The 14,907-nt window shown below is 41.8% G+C and overlaps 1 protein-coding gene across 11 annotated transcripts in view; it reads right to left on the reverse strand.

Annotated features, from left to right (window-relative positions):
* The window catches only part of JADE1 (jade family PHD finger 1), a 214,966-nt gene that overhangs the window by 39,124 nt on the left and 160,935 nt on the right, over positions 1-14,907 (reverse strand). For 10 of the 11 annotated variants that reach the window (XM_032631859.1, XM_032631867.1, XM_032631865.1 and 7 more), the window contains one exon: positions 562-639. In XM_032631859.1, coding sequence (XP_032487750.1) covers positions 562-613 — 52 coding nt within the window. In that variant the 5' untranslated portion in view covers positions 614-639. Of the gene's footprint in view, positions 1-561; positions 640-1,281; positions 9,780-14,907 lie in introns of those variants that run through there. The other variant, XM_032631856.1, reaches the window with a different exon arrangement.

The following is a 14,907-nucleotide window of genomic DNA, read 5'->3' on the forward strand; positions in this document are numbered from 1 at the left end:
ATTTATTTTGCCTGCCTGGAAGCCAACTAACTTCTGGTTCTCAGCTGCACTGTGAAAACACGAGGATGCCAGAGAGCTGAGATGCATACAGTAGTATTATTAAATACAGGCATGTTCAAATCAACTGAAGACCGCTGACTCGTGTACTTAATATTTTCACATCACACTAGGCAGTCCTCAATCTCCCTTTGTATCGGGGGCTGGACTAGTTAATAATTAACTGGCTTCGATTAAGTTCCCTTTTCATAAAGGGCAACTGTGAAGTGCTGTAAATGATGTTTAGGAAAAACAGACACACCAGTGACTCTTGAAACTGGATTATCCATCTCTGGAAAACAAACGGGAAGCCTGAGGAATGCCTGCCTGCAGTCAACCTTACCCAGGAAGATTTGGTTACAGACCTGCAGTATCACACTCAGATGTGTTTCTCAGGCCTCAGCTCTTCGCTGACCTCCCTGATATTCGAAGGGCCTCGGCTATTTAAAGGATTACATTAAAGAACCATGTTTTTACACTGACCCAAACCCTGGTAGGTTCCAAGAACAACAAAGCAGGACTTACTGCCATTGTCGTCAGAATCCTCACTGCTGCTGGGAAGGCGACCTCGTTTCATGATCTCCCCGGGAAACAGCAGGCAGCCTGCAAGGCAATGAGACAGCACTTAACCCAAGATGATAATACACAATCATCAAGTTGTGCTTCAGATGGCAGCCCAGGATTCACAGCACACAAAAGCAAACAATCGGCTTTAAGTAGCGTTTGAATCGTAAGCAGTAGAAAGACCAAAGATACATAATTAGGTGCAATTATTAACAGAACAGGTTCAAAAAGGAGGGGGAGGGGTGGAGAAGTCACACATCAGCAGGTCTCCCCAAGGTGCCAGGCCTTCTCTCTCGTTCCTGTGACATTATCACTACGACTACTCCAGGAGTCTCTTTAGGGGACTGGCAGCGAGCTCTGCAGGAACAAGCCCCTGGCAATGAGCACAGGGCTTCCTCACCACAGGCAGATTCGTATTTTACGCGTGTGCGTACGCGTGGGGACGGGGCTGTGCCGGGACGTGTGAATATTTACGCTGCTCTGGGCACGGTGATGCTTCTCGGGCAAATTTTGCTAAAAGCAGCCTAAAAGCTGAGTACCTGGAGTCCTAGGAACAAAACCAACGGGACAACTGGGAATGCAAATGTATCCTCTGGTCATCTCCAACCCCTCAGTGATCCATTGGGATCCAGAACCCTCCCCTTCACTCATTAGGAAACTCAGGCTTAAGCGGCCACTTACCCAAGGTCACATTGTGAGCAGGGAACTTCTAATCGCAAATCCAATTTCACTACCCTTCACCCCAGCTCCTTACAGGCCTTGTCCAACCTAACTCAGCCAAACTAAGAAAGAAGTTTGTGCAGACACCCAGCCCACCTTGCCAACGCCTGCCAGGTGGTAACAGGCCTCCAGCACCACAGGATAGAGAAAGCCTGCATTTAGGAACGAGGGCAGTGCACCGAGATTGAACGGCCAGTCACTGAACTTACACAGGTGAACTCGAGGTTATATTCACACAGGGCAGCTTTCTAAACAAATCTGAAAAGCTCTTCCAAACTAAAACTACGGATCACCTCGACATCTTTAGGGCCCTGATCTTACTGCCAGATCAGTGACTCCCAATGAGGAAGGAGGGCTTTCCAAGTCAAAGTATGGTTGGTCATCCATTCCCTACCCATCCAGCCCCTCAAAAAAGTATATCCCAACCTCTCCCTCATTGGGAATCACAGCATTAAATGCGATGAGCTTCTAAGAGTGTGGCACACAAGAATGGTGTGGGAAAACAATGTGGAGAACCACCGTGCTCGAAACAAGACAGAAACTGTTCTACAGCAAGTCGGAAATTAAAAACCCAAAGGTCCACTCTAAGTGGAACTGTAAAGCTGAAGTCAAAAAGGCAGAAAGCACCCCATTTTGCAGTCTGCTCCCACCTACAAAACAGACCTGTATGATTCTCTCAAATATGCAGGCTCCTAATCTCTATTTTATATTTTCTTTCTGAGACACTCACCAGTTAAAGTTTGTGTGTTTTTACCAAATGATCCTTCCAAAACCATTAAAAGAACTTCCACAAGGAAGCCCGGGGTGTGAGTCCTCACTCGGGTCATGGGCGGGGTCACAGTCCTAAAGTCCACCCTCACTGCCCCTCCCCGGCTTTGCTGCAGAGCCCCGTTCACCCCTAACTCTGACACCCAGCAACCTACAACTCGGCCTGGGGCAGGCCCACCCCCGGAAAAACTTCCGCAGACAACACACTCCGGTGGCCCCCTCCCCTCTTGAAAGGATTATCTTCCCCGCCCTGTCACCATGTGCCAAAACACCAACTGCTGACAGCCGAACCCTCCTCCAGCCTCCTAGAAGGCACCCTGCTCCCACTCCGGACCTGTCAGGATGCACAAGGAGGGGACGGAAAGGCGAAGACCACTCGTTCCCAGCAAGCGCTTCAGCCTCAGCTCCCTAGGGCCTACGTTACAAGAGAGCTTTCCAACAAGAAGAAAAGAAAAGGAAGGTGCTACCGGAAGAGGAATTCCTTAAAAGTTAACAGCGTGAAGCAGCAGGGCAAGAAGAATGCAGTTCCCACCTGAGGAGCGGGTGTAAGAACTGTGAGTCACAGCTTCATTGACTTGGACAGCTAACGTCTACCTAAAGGGAAGAGTTTGGAAAACGGAGAGTCTTTTAAAATCAAAATGTTTTCCTGCTAGCTTTCATACACAGTTTCCCAGAGAAAGCACGCGCTTCCGTCACTGTATGCGGGATGCAAGCGTTGACCAAAGTAGAATGTTCCTAAACACACACACATACTCTCATGCAGAATTACGCAAGAGGAGTAAAAATAGTACTTTTGTTCCCATAAATTCCGTTTTCACCGGCCCTAAGAGATCTTGCTTGAGTAAAGAAGGTTGAGAATGCTGTGCTGTACTTCTCCAGGGAACCTGGTACAGGAACGGGGTGAGCACACGCCAGAGTCGCCTCCTCTGGGGCTCTGACGTACTTAATCCTTGACATCAGCCTGATGTACCTCACCTGGGGTTACTTACTCCACCACGAAATCCAAGTACACACACATTACTGTCTTTAAGACAGACACTACAGCGGCTGCATGCTGCAAACATCTGTCCAATGAAAGCCAGTGAGAGAAAGCAGAGGGCCCTTAGCATCATTTAGGGCAATCACTGATTATTATCTAGGTGGTAGTAGGATCAGTAATAATCAATTAAAAGGGCTACTTGCAACACTCCAGAGAAAGCAGCAAGAAAATCTAACAGCATATATAATGCATCCCACGAACATCTGAATACCTAATATATTAGGAGGCGCTGGAGCAAAATGACTATCCCTGATCTTATGGAGTTCCTGGTCTAGCAGAGAAGACATACAAGTCCACAGGAATTCAGTATGCTTAGTGCTCGACAGTGGTAAACACAAGACTCTACAGAAACACAGCTTGACTGAGTCGGAAAGATTCTGAGCCGGAGTCCTGAAGAGCAAAGGGGAGGTAACAAGAAGCAGCACATTTTGGGCAAAACGCTGTAATACTTAACATACATATAACCTAGCATATTCCTCTGTGCGGCAACTTCACGTTCAGAATCTTGCTATTTGCTCATTTATTTACTAATATACATCCCTTCTTACCTTTCTATTCAATTGCCAAGGCTTGTCATTTCATAACGTATGACCCTTTCCAGTCCCCCTACTGCCCCACGAGGTCTTCAGCCACCTATACCGAAGATTACTTTAGGCACCACCCTTCCGTTCTCCATGCCCACAATTTTTTACCCCTTCCAATTGTTACAACAAATTAAACCATCCTACGAGGTGACCTCATCGAGCTGTTCCCTATGCCAATCTCTCCCTCCATTCCACACTGCAAATGGGTCCAGCCAGAAACTCAGAGGTTTTCCACCACCTGGCCCCTCCCTGCTCTACCCAAACATCTCTCCTAACAAGCCCCTGTAACCAGTTTGCCTGGCTTCTATCCTTGAAAACGCCTCTTCTTTCCATCCTCAGTCTCTGCTGATGGTGGTCCTTTGGCCCTTTCCTCCCCCGCCCCCATCCATCCCAATCCCACCTCTTCTCCAGGGCACAGCTCAAAGTCACTAAGTACCCTGTCAACCATTCCAATTAAAAGCATTTACATTCTATACCACTCATTTCACACTTTTCCTTCTTTTAGAACTTTTTCACCCTACTTTTTAATGTACTATTTTCTTTAACAGCCAATCAACTCCTGCCTTGCATTATCACTTAAATGTTCTATATACGTGTCTCTAAAAGGTTATAGTAAGTTCCAGAAAAGAGATTCTCTCGAATTAAATGTGAAATAAAGACATCACAGAGAGAGGTCTTGAGCAAAACAAGACTTCAAAGGGCAGCTACAAAAGATACCCCCAGAACTCTGGGTCCAGTCCTCAATAGGGCTTGTCCTGACATCCTGTCTGATTTCATCAAAACTGGCTCAAAGTCATGCAATTTATAGGAGCCCGGAGTGTCCATTTGCCATGAGGAGCATAACAGCTAGGCAGACAAAACACTAATTATTGGGCATTTAGGACTTTGCCCAAAAAGCGAAAGATTACCTAGGAAGCCTGATTATAATCAGAACATTGCCTGGAAAGACCAAGTAAGAGGAAGTCACTGGCCAAAGACGCTGGCTGCATCAGTCAAGAGACAATCCTTTGGCAGCACGGAGGGACATGCCAAGACAACCAGGCACGAGTGGCAGCTGCTCAGAGCACCATCTCCTCAGGAAGCACAGGTAACATCCTACACGCAGATCACTCTTCCTGCAGCCTCTTCTGTCGCAGGGGTTAAAATGTGGTGGATTAGCTAACATATTAATTCAATGAAAACTGTATCAAGTTAGATGCCAGAAATATGGTGAACAAGATACGGAATGGCCCACAGGGAGATACAGTGAGCAAGTAAGTAGATAAGTAGCCTCAGTGTGATAACTACTATAAAGGTTACAGGATTCACGGATCATAGTGGGACATGGGATATGTATGTGAGACAGCAAGGTACCTCAAAACCTTCAAATTTAAGTTTCCTCAGACTGAAATGAAGGGGGGAAGTCAGCAGGCACTAAGTTAAGAGCAGCCATTAGCTGAAGGAACCCATCCCCAAGTGGTTCAGGAATTTGTAAGGGACCAAGTTCAGTGACCTGGGTGTGGTGCCAGGGAGGCAGGACTGGCATGCGACTCCAGCTAAGAAAGAATGGGAAGTGGCCTGGAGGACAAAGACAGAAGAGCTTTTACAAAGGAATAAGATGATTAAGAATCTGAGGATGTCTGTTCAATGCTACTCCCAGGAAGAAGACAGATGTGAGGAAAACAAACTGTCCAGTCACTAGAATTACTCTCTGTGGTGGAACAGGGACCATTTATCAGGCCATAAACTCTACAGCTACAATAAGGACTACACCCTAGCGGTTTTAATTATCTTATGGTTTATATGCAGAAAGGCTGTTTTTTTCCTTCAAAGTATCAGTTTTGTCCACTCTGTTTTCATTCTTATTTATTTCACTCTCAAGAAGTTCTAGAACTTCAATTCAATTAAAGTTCAATTAAAGACCTCTACATACTACTTCTCTATGTATTACCTAATGCAATGTATTGGATTAGCTATGTGTTAAAATAACCTATAGGATGAAAGACTGAGTTCCTGTACATAAACTGTATCCTATGTTCACTCAGCTTTATGGAATTTAAAATGCTTCACTTTAATATCTAAATGACCTTTCACTGGAGTAAGTTCCACTACTTTATTTTCAAATTTATAGGTGCCCTTCCATTCTCTGTCAAAGTTAATGATCTAATACTTAAATGTACTACATTTTAAAGTGTATTTAGAAAATGTATAATATAAAAATGTACTTTAAAGAATGTATTTTCAGACACCAAGTAGTCTTACATAAAGATAAAGGTATTTTATAATGAGCCAGTTCTGCTTGCTAAGTTCACACAATTCAAATATTATTTCTAAACACTATGCAACTGATAATTTTATTGCTAAGTTATTGGTCATAGACTATTACCTCCCCTAAAAAAATGATTTACATTTCCTTAATGTCTTCTTTCTTTTTGTCTTCTATGAAGTATACAGTACCCAAGGCAACAAAATACCCAAATATAATAATGACCTATACTTCACAGTAATCTCCTATCCCTAAATGAATGTGAAGGAAATCCAGCTGGTTTCTTACCTCAGTTTTTAAAGCAAACATTAATCGCCTAGATAGTAAGTTTTCAAATTGACAACACTATCTAATTCATATGCTCAGAGCATAAAAATACTAGTGTGACTGTAACTCAAACCCAGATTTCTCACTTTAACCAAAGGGTTATATCTGGTCAAAAAGATAGTCACAGATTTGACTTAACTGACAAACTGCTTAGATATTAAATGTTAAAGTTTTAACCTTGTCTAAATATTTCAACCCAGAAAAACAGAACTTTTAAAAATGTGTCCTTTATAATGTCGTACATCAAAATGTGTTTAAAGGGGGCTTCCCTGGTGGCGCAGTGGTGAAGAAGCCACCTGCCAATGCAGGGGACACGGGTACAAGCCCTGGTCCGGGAAGACCCCACATGCCACAGAGCAACTAAGCCCGTGCGCCACAACTACTGAGCCTGCGCTCTAGAGCCCACGAGCCACAACTACTGAGCTCTTGAGCCACAACTACTGAAGCCTGTGCGCCTAGAGCCCGTGCTCCGCAACAAGAGAAGCCACCGCCACGAGAAGCCCGCGCACCGCAACGAAGAGTAGCCCCCGTTCGCCACTAGAGAAAGCCCGCGCGCAGCAACAAAGACCCAACGCAGCCAAAAACTAAACACATTTATAAAAAAGAAATGCTGCCCAAGCTATTATAGAGCCTTTGCAAAGACATCATACTTGAAAATATTCAGCAGAAAAGAGTTTATATTAGCAATAATCAACCACCTCTCCCAAAAGAAAAGATTTTAAGAACTGACCAGATAATCTTAACTGCAAGATCTACTCCTCTGAAAGTTACTAATAAAGTCCAAGTGCTACAACACACTAGCTCACCATAAATTCTTTACAAATTATTTTTAAACTCAGACTTTAAAAGTTAATAAAACAATTTTTCAAGATTTTAAGGAATTTATAAGAAAGAGTGGTTCTGAATGAATTAGGCAGCTCCCATTTGGCAATTTATAAATAATCCAATCTCTGCTTATGAGTCCTAAAACAATCTATTAAACCCTTCCCAGGTCTCTGTAATTGATGACTCAATTAGAGTCAGTACCTAAAGAGCAGTTATGACAAAACACTCCAATCACTTGTATTTGTAATGTATCTTTTTTAACTTCCCTTTACATGAGAGTAAATGAATTCACCCCAAACAATAACAGCAATCAAGCACGTTGGCCTCCAATCCTGAGCTTCTATCCCTATTTCCATCTACCCCAAATTCCTTTCTGTTAGATCTATATGCTCAGATATGGAAGATCCCAAAGACATATCAAGAAAGAAACACCAGCAAACTGTGGGGGGGGGGGGGGATGAAATATCAGTCCATTTACATATAAAAAAGGAGAGAAGAGAATATATACACCAGATGCTTGCATACTCAGGGAAAATTTCTGGAAGAACATTAAGGTTAATAGTGTTTATCTCTGAGAAATGTGACTGAAGTGTTCGAAACAGAATAGGTTGGGAACTTTTACCTCCCTTTATGACCTTTTACATGTTCTTAATTTTTTACCATGATCCTGTACTACGCTATTTATAATAGTAAAGATTTAAAACCCAAAACCTTTCTTCCCTGCTCCTCACATTATAGAAGAGGCTGGGAACACAACTTCTTGGCCCCTGGCAGGCACCAGCCTAAAATGAGCAACCATCAATAAACTATATACATTCCACCTCCTTCCCGAGATGGGGTATCAAAGGCTTGTCTTGTTTCAAAATACCTGATAAAATAGCACAGGAGGAAGAAACAGAAAAGGTAACAGGATAGTGCTGTAAAATGCTACTATCACTCATTCACTATTTACTTCAAAAGTAAAGGTTTCAAAACATAAGAATATCCAGTGCCAGCAGCAGGTCACTAAAAACATATGCAATTAGAAAAACTAAGCCAGACAGGAAAACTAGGGTTTAAACTACCTTTAAAGAATAAATACTCAACTTCCTATTCACTTTAAGAGCAGTACTATTTTGGAAAAAAAAAGTAAAAAAAAAAAAAAGCTACATTCCAGAGATGGTTACCAAACACACCATTTCCTCTACCCATTGCAGGCAGGCATGGTTAATAAATTAGGTCACTCTCCACCCCCCCTCCCCCGCCCCCACCGCAAACCCAGGCGTGACTTCAGAATCCTCCTTAACACATTGCTATTAGTCAGAATTCAAATGAAAAACAAAGCCTATTTGCCCTATAGGTCCTCTTTTCACACTTTTCTTTTGACAATTTACCAGAAAAAACTAACGTAAGACCAAACTCTTCAGAATATCTTCTTGGGATCTCTGAACCAAATTCTCATTTATAACACACACACAAGCACATCTTCAGATCAGACTCTAAAACTTCATTGAAGAATAACACTTTAGAAAATACTAAGTGTAACTTAGCTAGCAGGAGATAATTCTGAATGAACCAAGGTAAGGATAAGGATGAAAAGGAGTCTACAACCCCTTATTCTACCCTTGGAAGAATAAGCCAATAAATGCCAAGTGATAAAGCGTAATTTTAAGAGATTTTTAAATGCTCAAACCAGATGTTCTTATACAGGATATACAAAGCAGCTTCTGCAGAAACCAGACTCAACCAGTTAATGACAATTACACTGCGCACAGATTGAGATGCAGCTGTTTTGAGGAACTTTGTTCCCTGATTATAGCCGCTTGTCAGAAACGATCAGTTACCACTAACAATGTTAAGTCACCAAAAATTGTTAAAGTACTGTTTAAAAAAAAACTCAGACTCCCGGTGTTGTACATTAGAAGACCAAGATGGCACACTTAAAACTGCATTTACACATCAGCTGAATTACGTATGAAAACAAACATTTCATCACAATTGTACAAGTTTCGTTATTATGGTCATGGAAACGGAAGACAGTCTCAAAGCCTAGCAACAAGGTCTGGAAAGTATTCTCCGAGGCGAAAGCCGAAGAGTCTCACCCTTTTCATGGATTGTGTCTACAGGAAACCCTCCCCCAAAGAAACCCATAAAATCATAATTGCGGCACTAGAAAACATTTTAAAGATAATTTACCTGTCCCAACTTTAAAAAGAGGTTAAGCAGCATGAGCGGGGACACACAGGTAGGTAGGTCTAGGGCAAAGCCAGTGGCTGAACCAAAGACCAGTTCCCGAGATGGGTGGCCCTCCTGTGCCATCCACCCTCCTCCCAGCGCCTGAACCACAGGCTTCCCGCTCCTGGACACCTCCTGCGATTTAGAAAGAGGTCATCTCAAAGATTAAGGCCATGGACTACATGTTACCAGGGAGCCGACGACTAAAATGTACTAAGTAACAGTCTGTTAACTTGGAACTTGAAAACACGGTTTCCTGGAAGCTGATGTGAATGTGGCTGCAGATGCCATTTTGCCCGGTGGAGCCTACGAAAGGTAGAGCTGGAAAGAGAGTGTGCCCGTAGTTCCCTGGACACTATCACAGGGGTGTGAGTCCTCTGAGCAGCTGGCATTAACTTCTGATCGGTGACACATACACCCTACTCGGAGAGAGATTATCTTCCTCTGGATGTATCTCCCTCTGGAGATATTCCCAGGTTATAATGTATATCCCCAGGTTATAAATGTATACCCTTCTTGGCCTGGTCCCCTTGGAGGGTGTGACTCCCTAGCTGTGCTTTCCTAGGTACACAGGGTCCTGTATTACACATCCTAGCCTCAAAGGGGATCTAGGAATCAAAGAGTTAAGAGCCACAGCCCTCAGACTAGCCAACTCCCTCCATATTTATCAAACAAACTTCTGATTTCAACTTGCTACTGCAGATTCCTATCAGAAAGGGAATTCAGCCCCAGCAGAAACAATCTGGTGACTAGGTGATGTTGTTATCACTACACTGTACTACAGGTATATACTATAAGTCCATATAGTATGGTAAGGCTGCATGACTATAGATCAGGGGTCCATGTCTTTTTTTGTCCAGCCCCTAAGAATGTTTTTTACATATTTAAATGGTTTGGGGAGAGGGCATCAAAAGAACATTTCAGAACACCTGAAAATTATACCAAATTCAAACTTCACTGTCTGTAAATAAAGTTTTATTGGGAGACAGCCACGTTCATTCATTTACCTCTTGTCCACTGATTGCTTTCGCAACAATGGCAGAACTGAACAGCTGTAATAGAGACGTCAGGCCCACAGAGCCTAAAATATTTGCTATCTGGCCCTTTACTAAAAAAGTTTACTGATCCCTGCTATAAATCAACAGACTGGCAGTAAGGGGGTGAGAGGGAGGGGCGGGGTGGTGGTGGTGGTGCTCTAAACAACTTAAATAAAGGCCAAGAAACCCATGAATTTTTCTCAAAGGAAAACCCCTGAGGCTCCTACTTGGGGCCAGTGCACACTAAGTTATAAAAACTTCTAACATGCTTATCTGATTTTCAAGCCAGTGACCAATAAGCAGAAAAATGACTGTTCTAGACAGGCATTTTAACTACAATACATGGTTAACAGGGATGTAAAAGGATCAGAGAGAAATCATAAAAAGAAGTCACCAGAATTTAAATGCTAAACTGAAATCCCAGGATGCACTTAAAGGTGTTCATCCAAACCCGGAAATGACATGCAAATTTCGGTGCAACTCGCTTTTTCTGTGGGAGAGATTCCACAGGTTTTGGAACTCAAGTGTCCTTGACCTTAAAAAAGTTACAAGCCACCAGAACTCAGCCTCCACATCTTTAAGTGCATCATTTTATTTCAACAGTGAAATAACTGATGCTTATAAAAATGACCATGAGTCATTAAGAAAAACCTTAAACCATGTTATGTGTACTTTGTGCTAAACAAATGCAAACCAGGTAGCTCAAACTCCAGCAACTTGTTAACCTTGCCAATTCTTGCTGCTTACTTACCCTGGAGTAAGGAGTAAAAGAAAAAAAAAATGCTCTTTTATTCTTCAGTTTGGACCCTCAGCCATGAAACCTTCACTTAACTGCTTAGAAACTGTCTTAGCAGCTGTCATGAATTTTCAAATTAAAACCTCCTGTGCAAACATTAAATGCTCAATATTAAAAAGTACATATTACTGCCAATTGGAAGAGCTTTCAAACCAAGAGAAAACTGTGGATTAATTCCTTCAGCAAATAAGCCCAAAAGAACCTGAAGTTTTAAAAATGAACTTACTTCAACTGTCCTCAGTCACCTTATTATGTCTTAACTCTACCTGAAGAACCAAAAGCAAAAAGTTAATATCTGACTTGTTTTAGAATATTCATCAAAAGCTTGGTCCTTGAACATCTGTTAGGCACACATAATACACCACTGCTCTAGAGTTAATAAAGGACTCAAAAATGGAAATACCCAGTCTCTTCCCCAGAGACCAGGCTTTCCATTCCATTTCTGGCAATCTATTTTTGTAGCTTTCAGGTGAGGAAGACATCCTTAATAATCATTCAAGGTCTAGGCTAGATAACGCCAGGCCACAATAACATGGCTGGAGTCAGGATCAATAATATCCTCTTAGACTAGATTTTCTCTGTTCCATGAGTTAACCCTAGCTAAACTTAGAGACAAGATGCCACTTCCAACTCAAAGGTAAAAAAGCCCTCCAAGGCCACTCTTCCATTTGTTAGGAATGCAGAGTTAACTTATTCCATCAGAGCCCACCAACTGTGAAAACATCAAAATATATACCCCTCACAATCACAGAACAATATTGCCGTATAAGTACACCAGGCAAATGGCAAGATTCTGTTCCAATTAAGTCTCAACTTTTTGAAATATTATATACTACAAATAATAAACATATTAATTGTCCAAATTTTAATTCATAACCAAATAAGGTGCTGCCGGGTCTTGAAAAGAGACAAAATAGACTGAACACTAAAACGTTCAAGGAAACAAACAACTTACTGTCTCAGGAACTAAAACTTTCCCAATAAAGGTTCCTACCAGGCTTCTGATACCACCTAAGAAACTAACAATTCCAAGCAAAGCCAGCCTTCATTTGAAAAACAAAAAATTCTTTTTTTAAGGTATCTTTAAACGTGGTGACAGTTCTAGCTATCACAGGCTTGCACAAGGAGGGGAGGAAAACATTTAACCGGTATAACTCCCACTGTTTGAACAATTTTTAATTCCAATCCAAATAAAAAGCAAGATATTGGCTAAGATGTCATATTTTCCTCCAGAGGATGTCTTACTGTTATTAACCATGTGGGAAAACTGGGTTTATAATGCAAATTCTGACAGACCATTAAGAGTGCAACAGATGCCCCGCATCACTAAATGAGGAAAGAGCTTCCCCAACAGAAAGGAAGCAAACAGAACCATGACATTCTTATGTCTCCTCCTCAACTCCTGACAAACCCTAAAGATAAAGTATTTGGTCAGTACCTGATGTCTTTTTTTTTTTTTAACATCTTTATTGGAGTATAATTGCTTTACAATGGTTAGTTTCTGCTTTATAACAAAGTGAATCATTTATACATATACCTATGTTCCCATCTCTTCCCTCTTGCGGCTCCCTCCCTCCCACCCTCCCTATCCCTCCCACCCTCCCTATCCCTCCCACCCTCCCTATCCCTCCCACCCTCCCTATCCCTCCCACCCTCCCTATCCCTCCCACCCTCCCTATCCCTCCCACCCTCCCTATCCCACTCCTCTAGGTGGTCACAAAGCACCAAGCTGATCTCCCTGTGCTATGCGGCTGCTTCCCATTAGCTATCTATTTTACGTTTGGTAGTATATATATGTCCATGCCTCTCTCTCGCTTTGTCACAGCTTACCCTTCCCCCTCCCCATATCCTCAAGTCCATTCTCTAGTAGGTCTGTGTCTTTATTCCTGTCTTACCCCTAGGTTCTTCATGACTTTTTTTTTCTTAAATTCCATATATATGTGTTAGCATACGGTATTTGTTTTTCTCTTTCTGACTTACTTCACTCTGTATGACAGACTCTAGGTCTACCCACCTCATTACAAATAGCTCAATTTCGCTTCTTTTTATGGCTGAGTAATATTCCAATGTATATATGTGCAACATCTTTATCCATTCATCTGTCGATGGACACTTAGGTTGCTTCCGTGTCCTGGCTATTGTAAATAGAGCTGCAATGAACATTTTGGTACATAACTCTTTTTGAATTATGGTTTTCTCAGGGTATATCTTGATGTTTGCTGTTCTAACCACCTCAGTACTGGAACACAAACAGGTGATAATTCTTTTTCCAGCAAGTCTGTGGATAAAAACATCACGCAAATGTCTGTAGTTTTCAAACAAATAATCTCCAAATTGAAGACTTCCAAATTACAGTAAAATGCTAGTTTAATTCCAACTCTTTCAAATCCAGTCATGATTGATTCCAAAGGCATGCCTCCTCAATGCCAGAGGTTCTGTCAAAGTTACTACACAGACTAAAACCTACTTACGGGAAATAACCAGATGCAATAAATGATCTCTGACTGGACAGCGTTTTAGACAAAGCTGCTGTGTTATATTTCGGGGCCAAGTGAGGAAATCTGAATATCTCCCAATAAGAGACAAGCTTGCTAACAGGTGGAAAAAAAAAAAAAAAAACACCAAAAAGCAAAAACTCCTTACACAACTGTATAGCCAGTATGACTCATTCCGATTAAAACATACGTACAAACATATACACGATTATCTGGAAAACGATACAATGCTGATTTCTAGATGGTAGGAATGTGTTTTTATAGTTGCTTCTCTAATTTTCAACAATGTACACGTAACACCACTTCTGTAATAATACTTTAAGCCACTAAGGGCTTCTTGAAGTCCAAAATCAGTATTTATGAAGGTGAAACACATGGAGATCTGCTTGTATTCTCACCAAGTCCTCCAAATTTTGTTTCTGTTTTTAGTTAATCCTTCTCCCCACAGTGTCTGGGCTAAGCAATTGTTCATTTCTAAAATACAACATTTCCTTAAATTCCAAAAAGGTTTCTCTCCCTGGTCTCTCCAACACACTCATCATTTCTCACTGTTTTCCCTTTATAGCTACTCTTTCAACCTCCGTAAGAAATACAAAACTAAAATACTAATTTATAGGCTGAAAACCTGTCAAGTGATGGAGGAGGAACTTGGGTGGGGGGGGGGGGGTGATCTTTTTCTTTCTAAATGAACATATACCTACCTTTGTCAAAAGTTAAAAATCTGTGACAACCCACTCAACTTTTCTTCTTGAAAAGCAGCCTATGACCTTAAGATGGAATCAAGTTCAAGTTCTACTGCCTTTATCTCTGGCTGGTGTAAGGAGGAAAGGAGATGTGTAACACTTACGTAGCTGAAAATGCCAGGTCATCAAAAACACATATAAAAATACACAAACTTAAGGAAGAAAGCAAAATAACCAAACAATCCGAAAGTCATCTGAGTTAAAAGTGACATTAGATGAGACTGAAACCTTTGGGACAAAAGGACACTAAGAATTCTCAGTTCCAGGTATCTGCTAGAGTGTCACACACAGAACATCCTGTTAGCTCTCCAGTGTGTGTTGCCCACTCTACTACCACACATTATTGTATCAAGAGTGTTGTCTGTGGAAGTAAGGTCCAGTTACACCGAACGCTTCCTTCCTCCACCTAAAAGCGATTAAATCTTGATTAGCTGTGATTTGGTCAAATACCACTTACTAAAGTAGTCTCCAACCATTGGTTGATCACTGCCTAAATCAGCTTTCACGGAAATAA

Source organism: Phocoena sinus, chromosome 5 (assembly GCF_008692025.1).
Source record: "Phocoena sinus isolate mPhoSin1 chromosome 5, mPhoSin1.pri, whole genome shotgun sequence".
In the NCBI taxonomy this organism is placed as follows: domain Eukaryota; kingdom Metazoa; phylum Chordata; class Mammalia; order Artiodactyla; family Phocoenidae; genus Phocoena; species Phocoena sinus.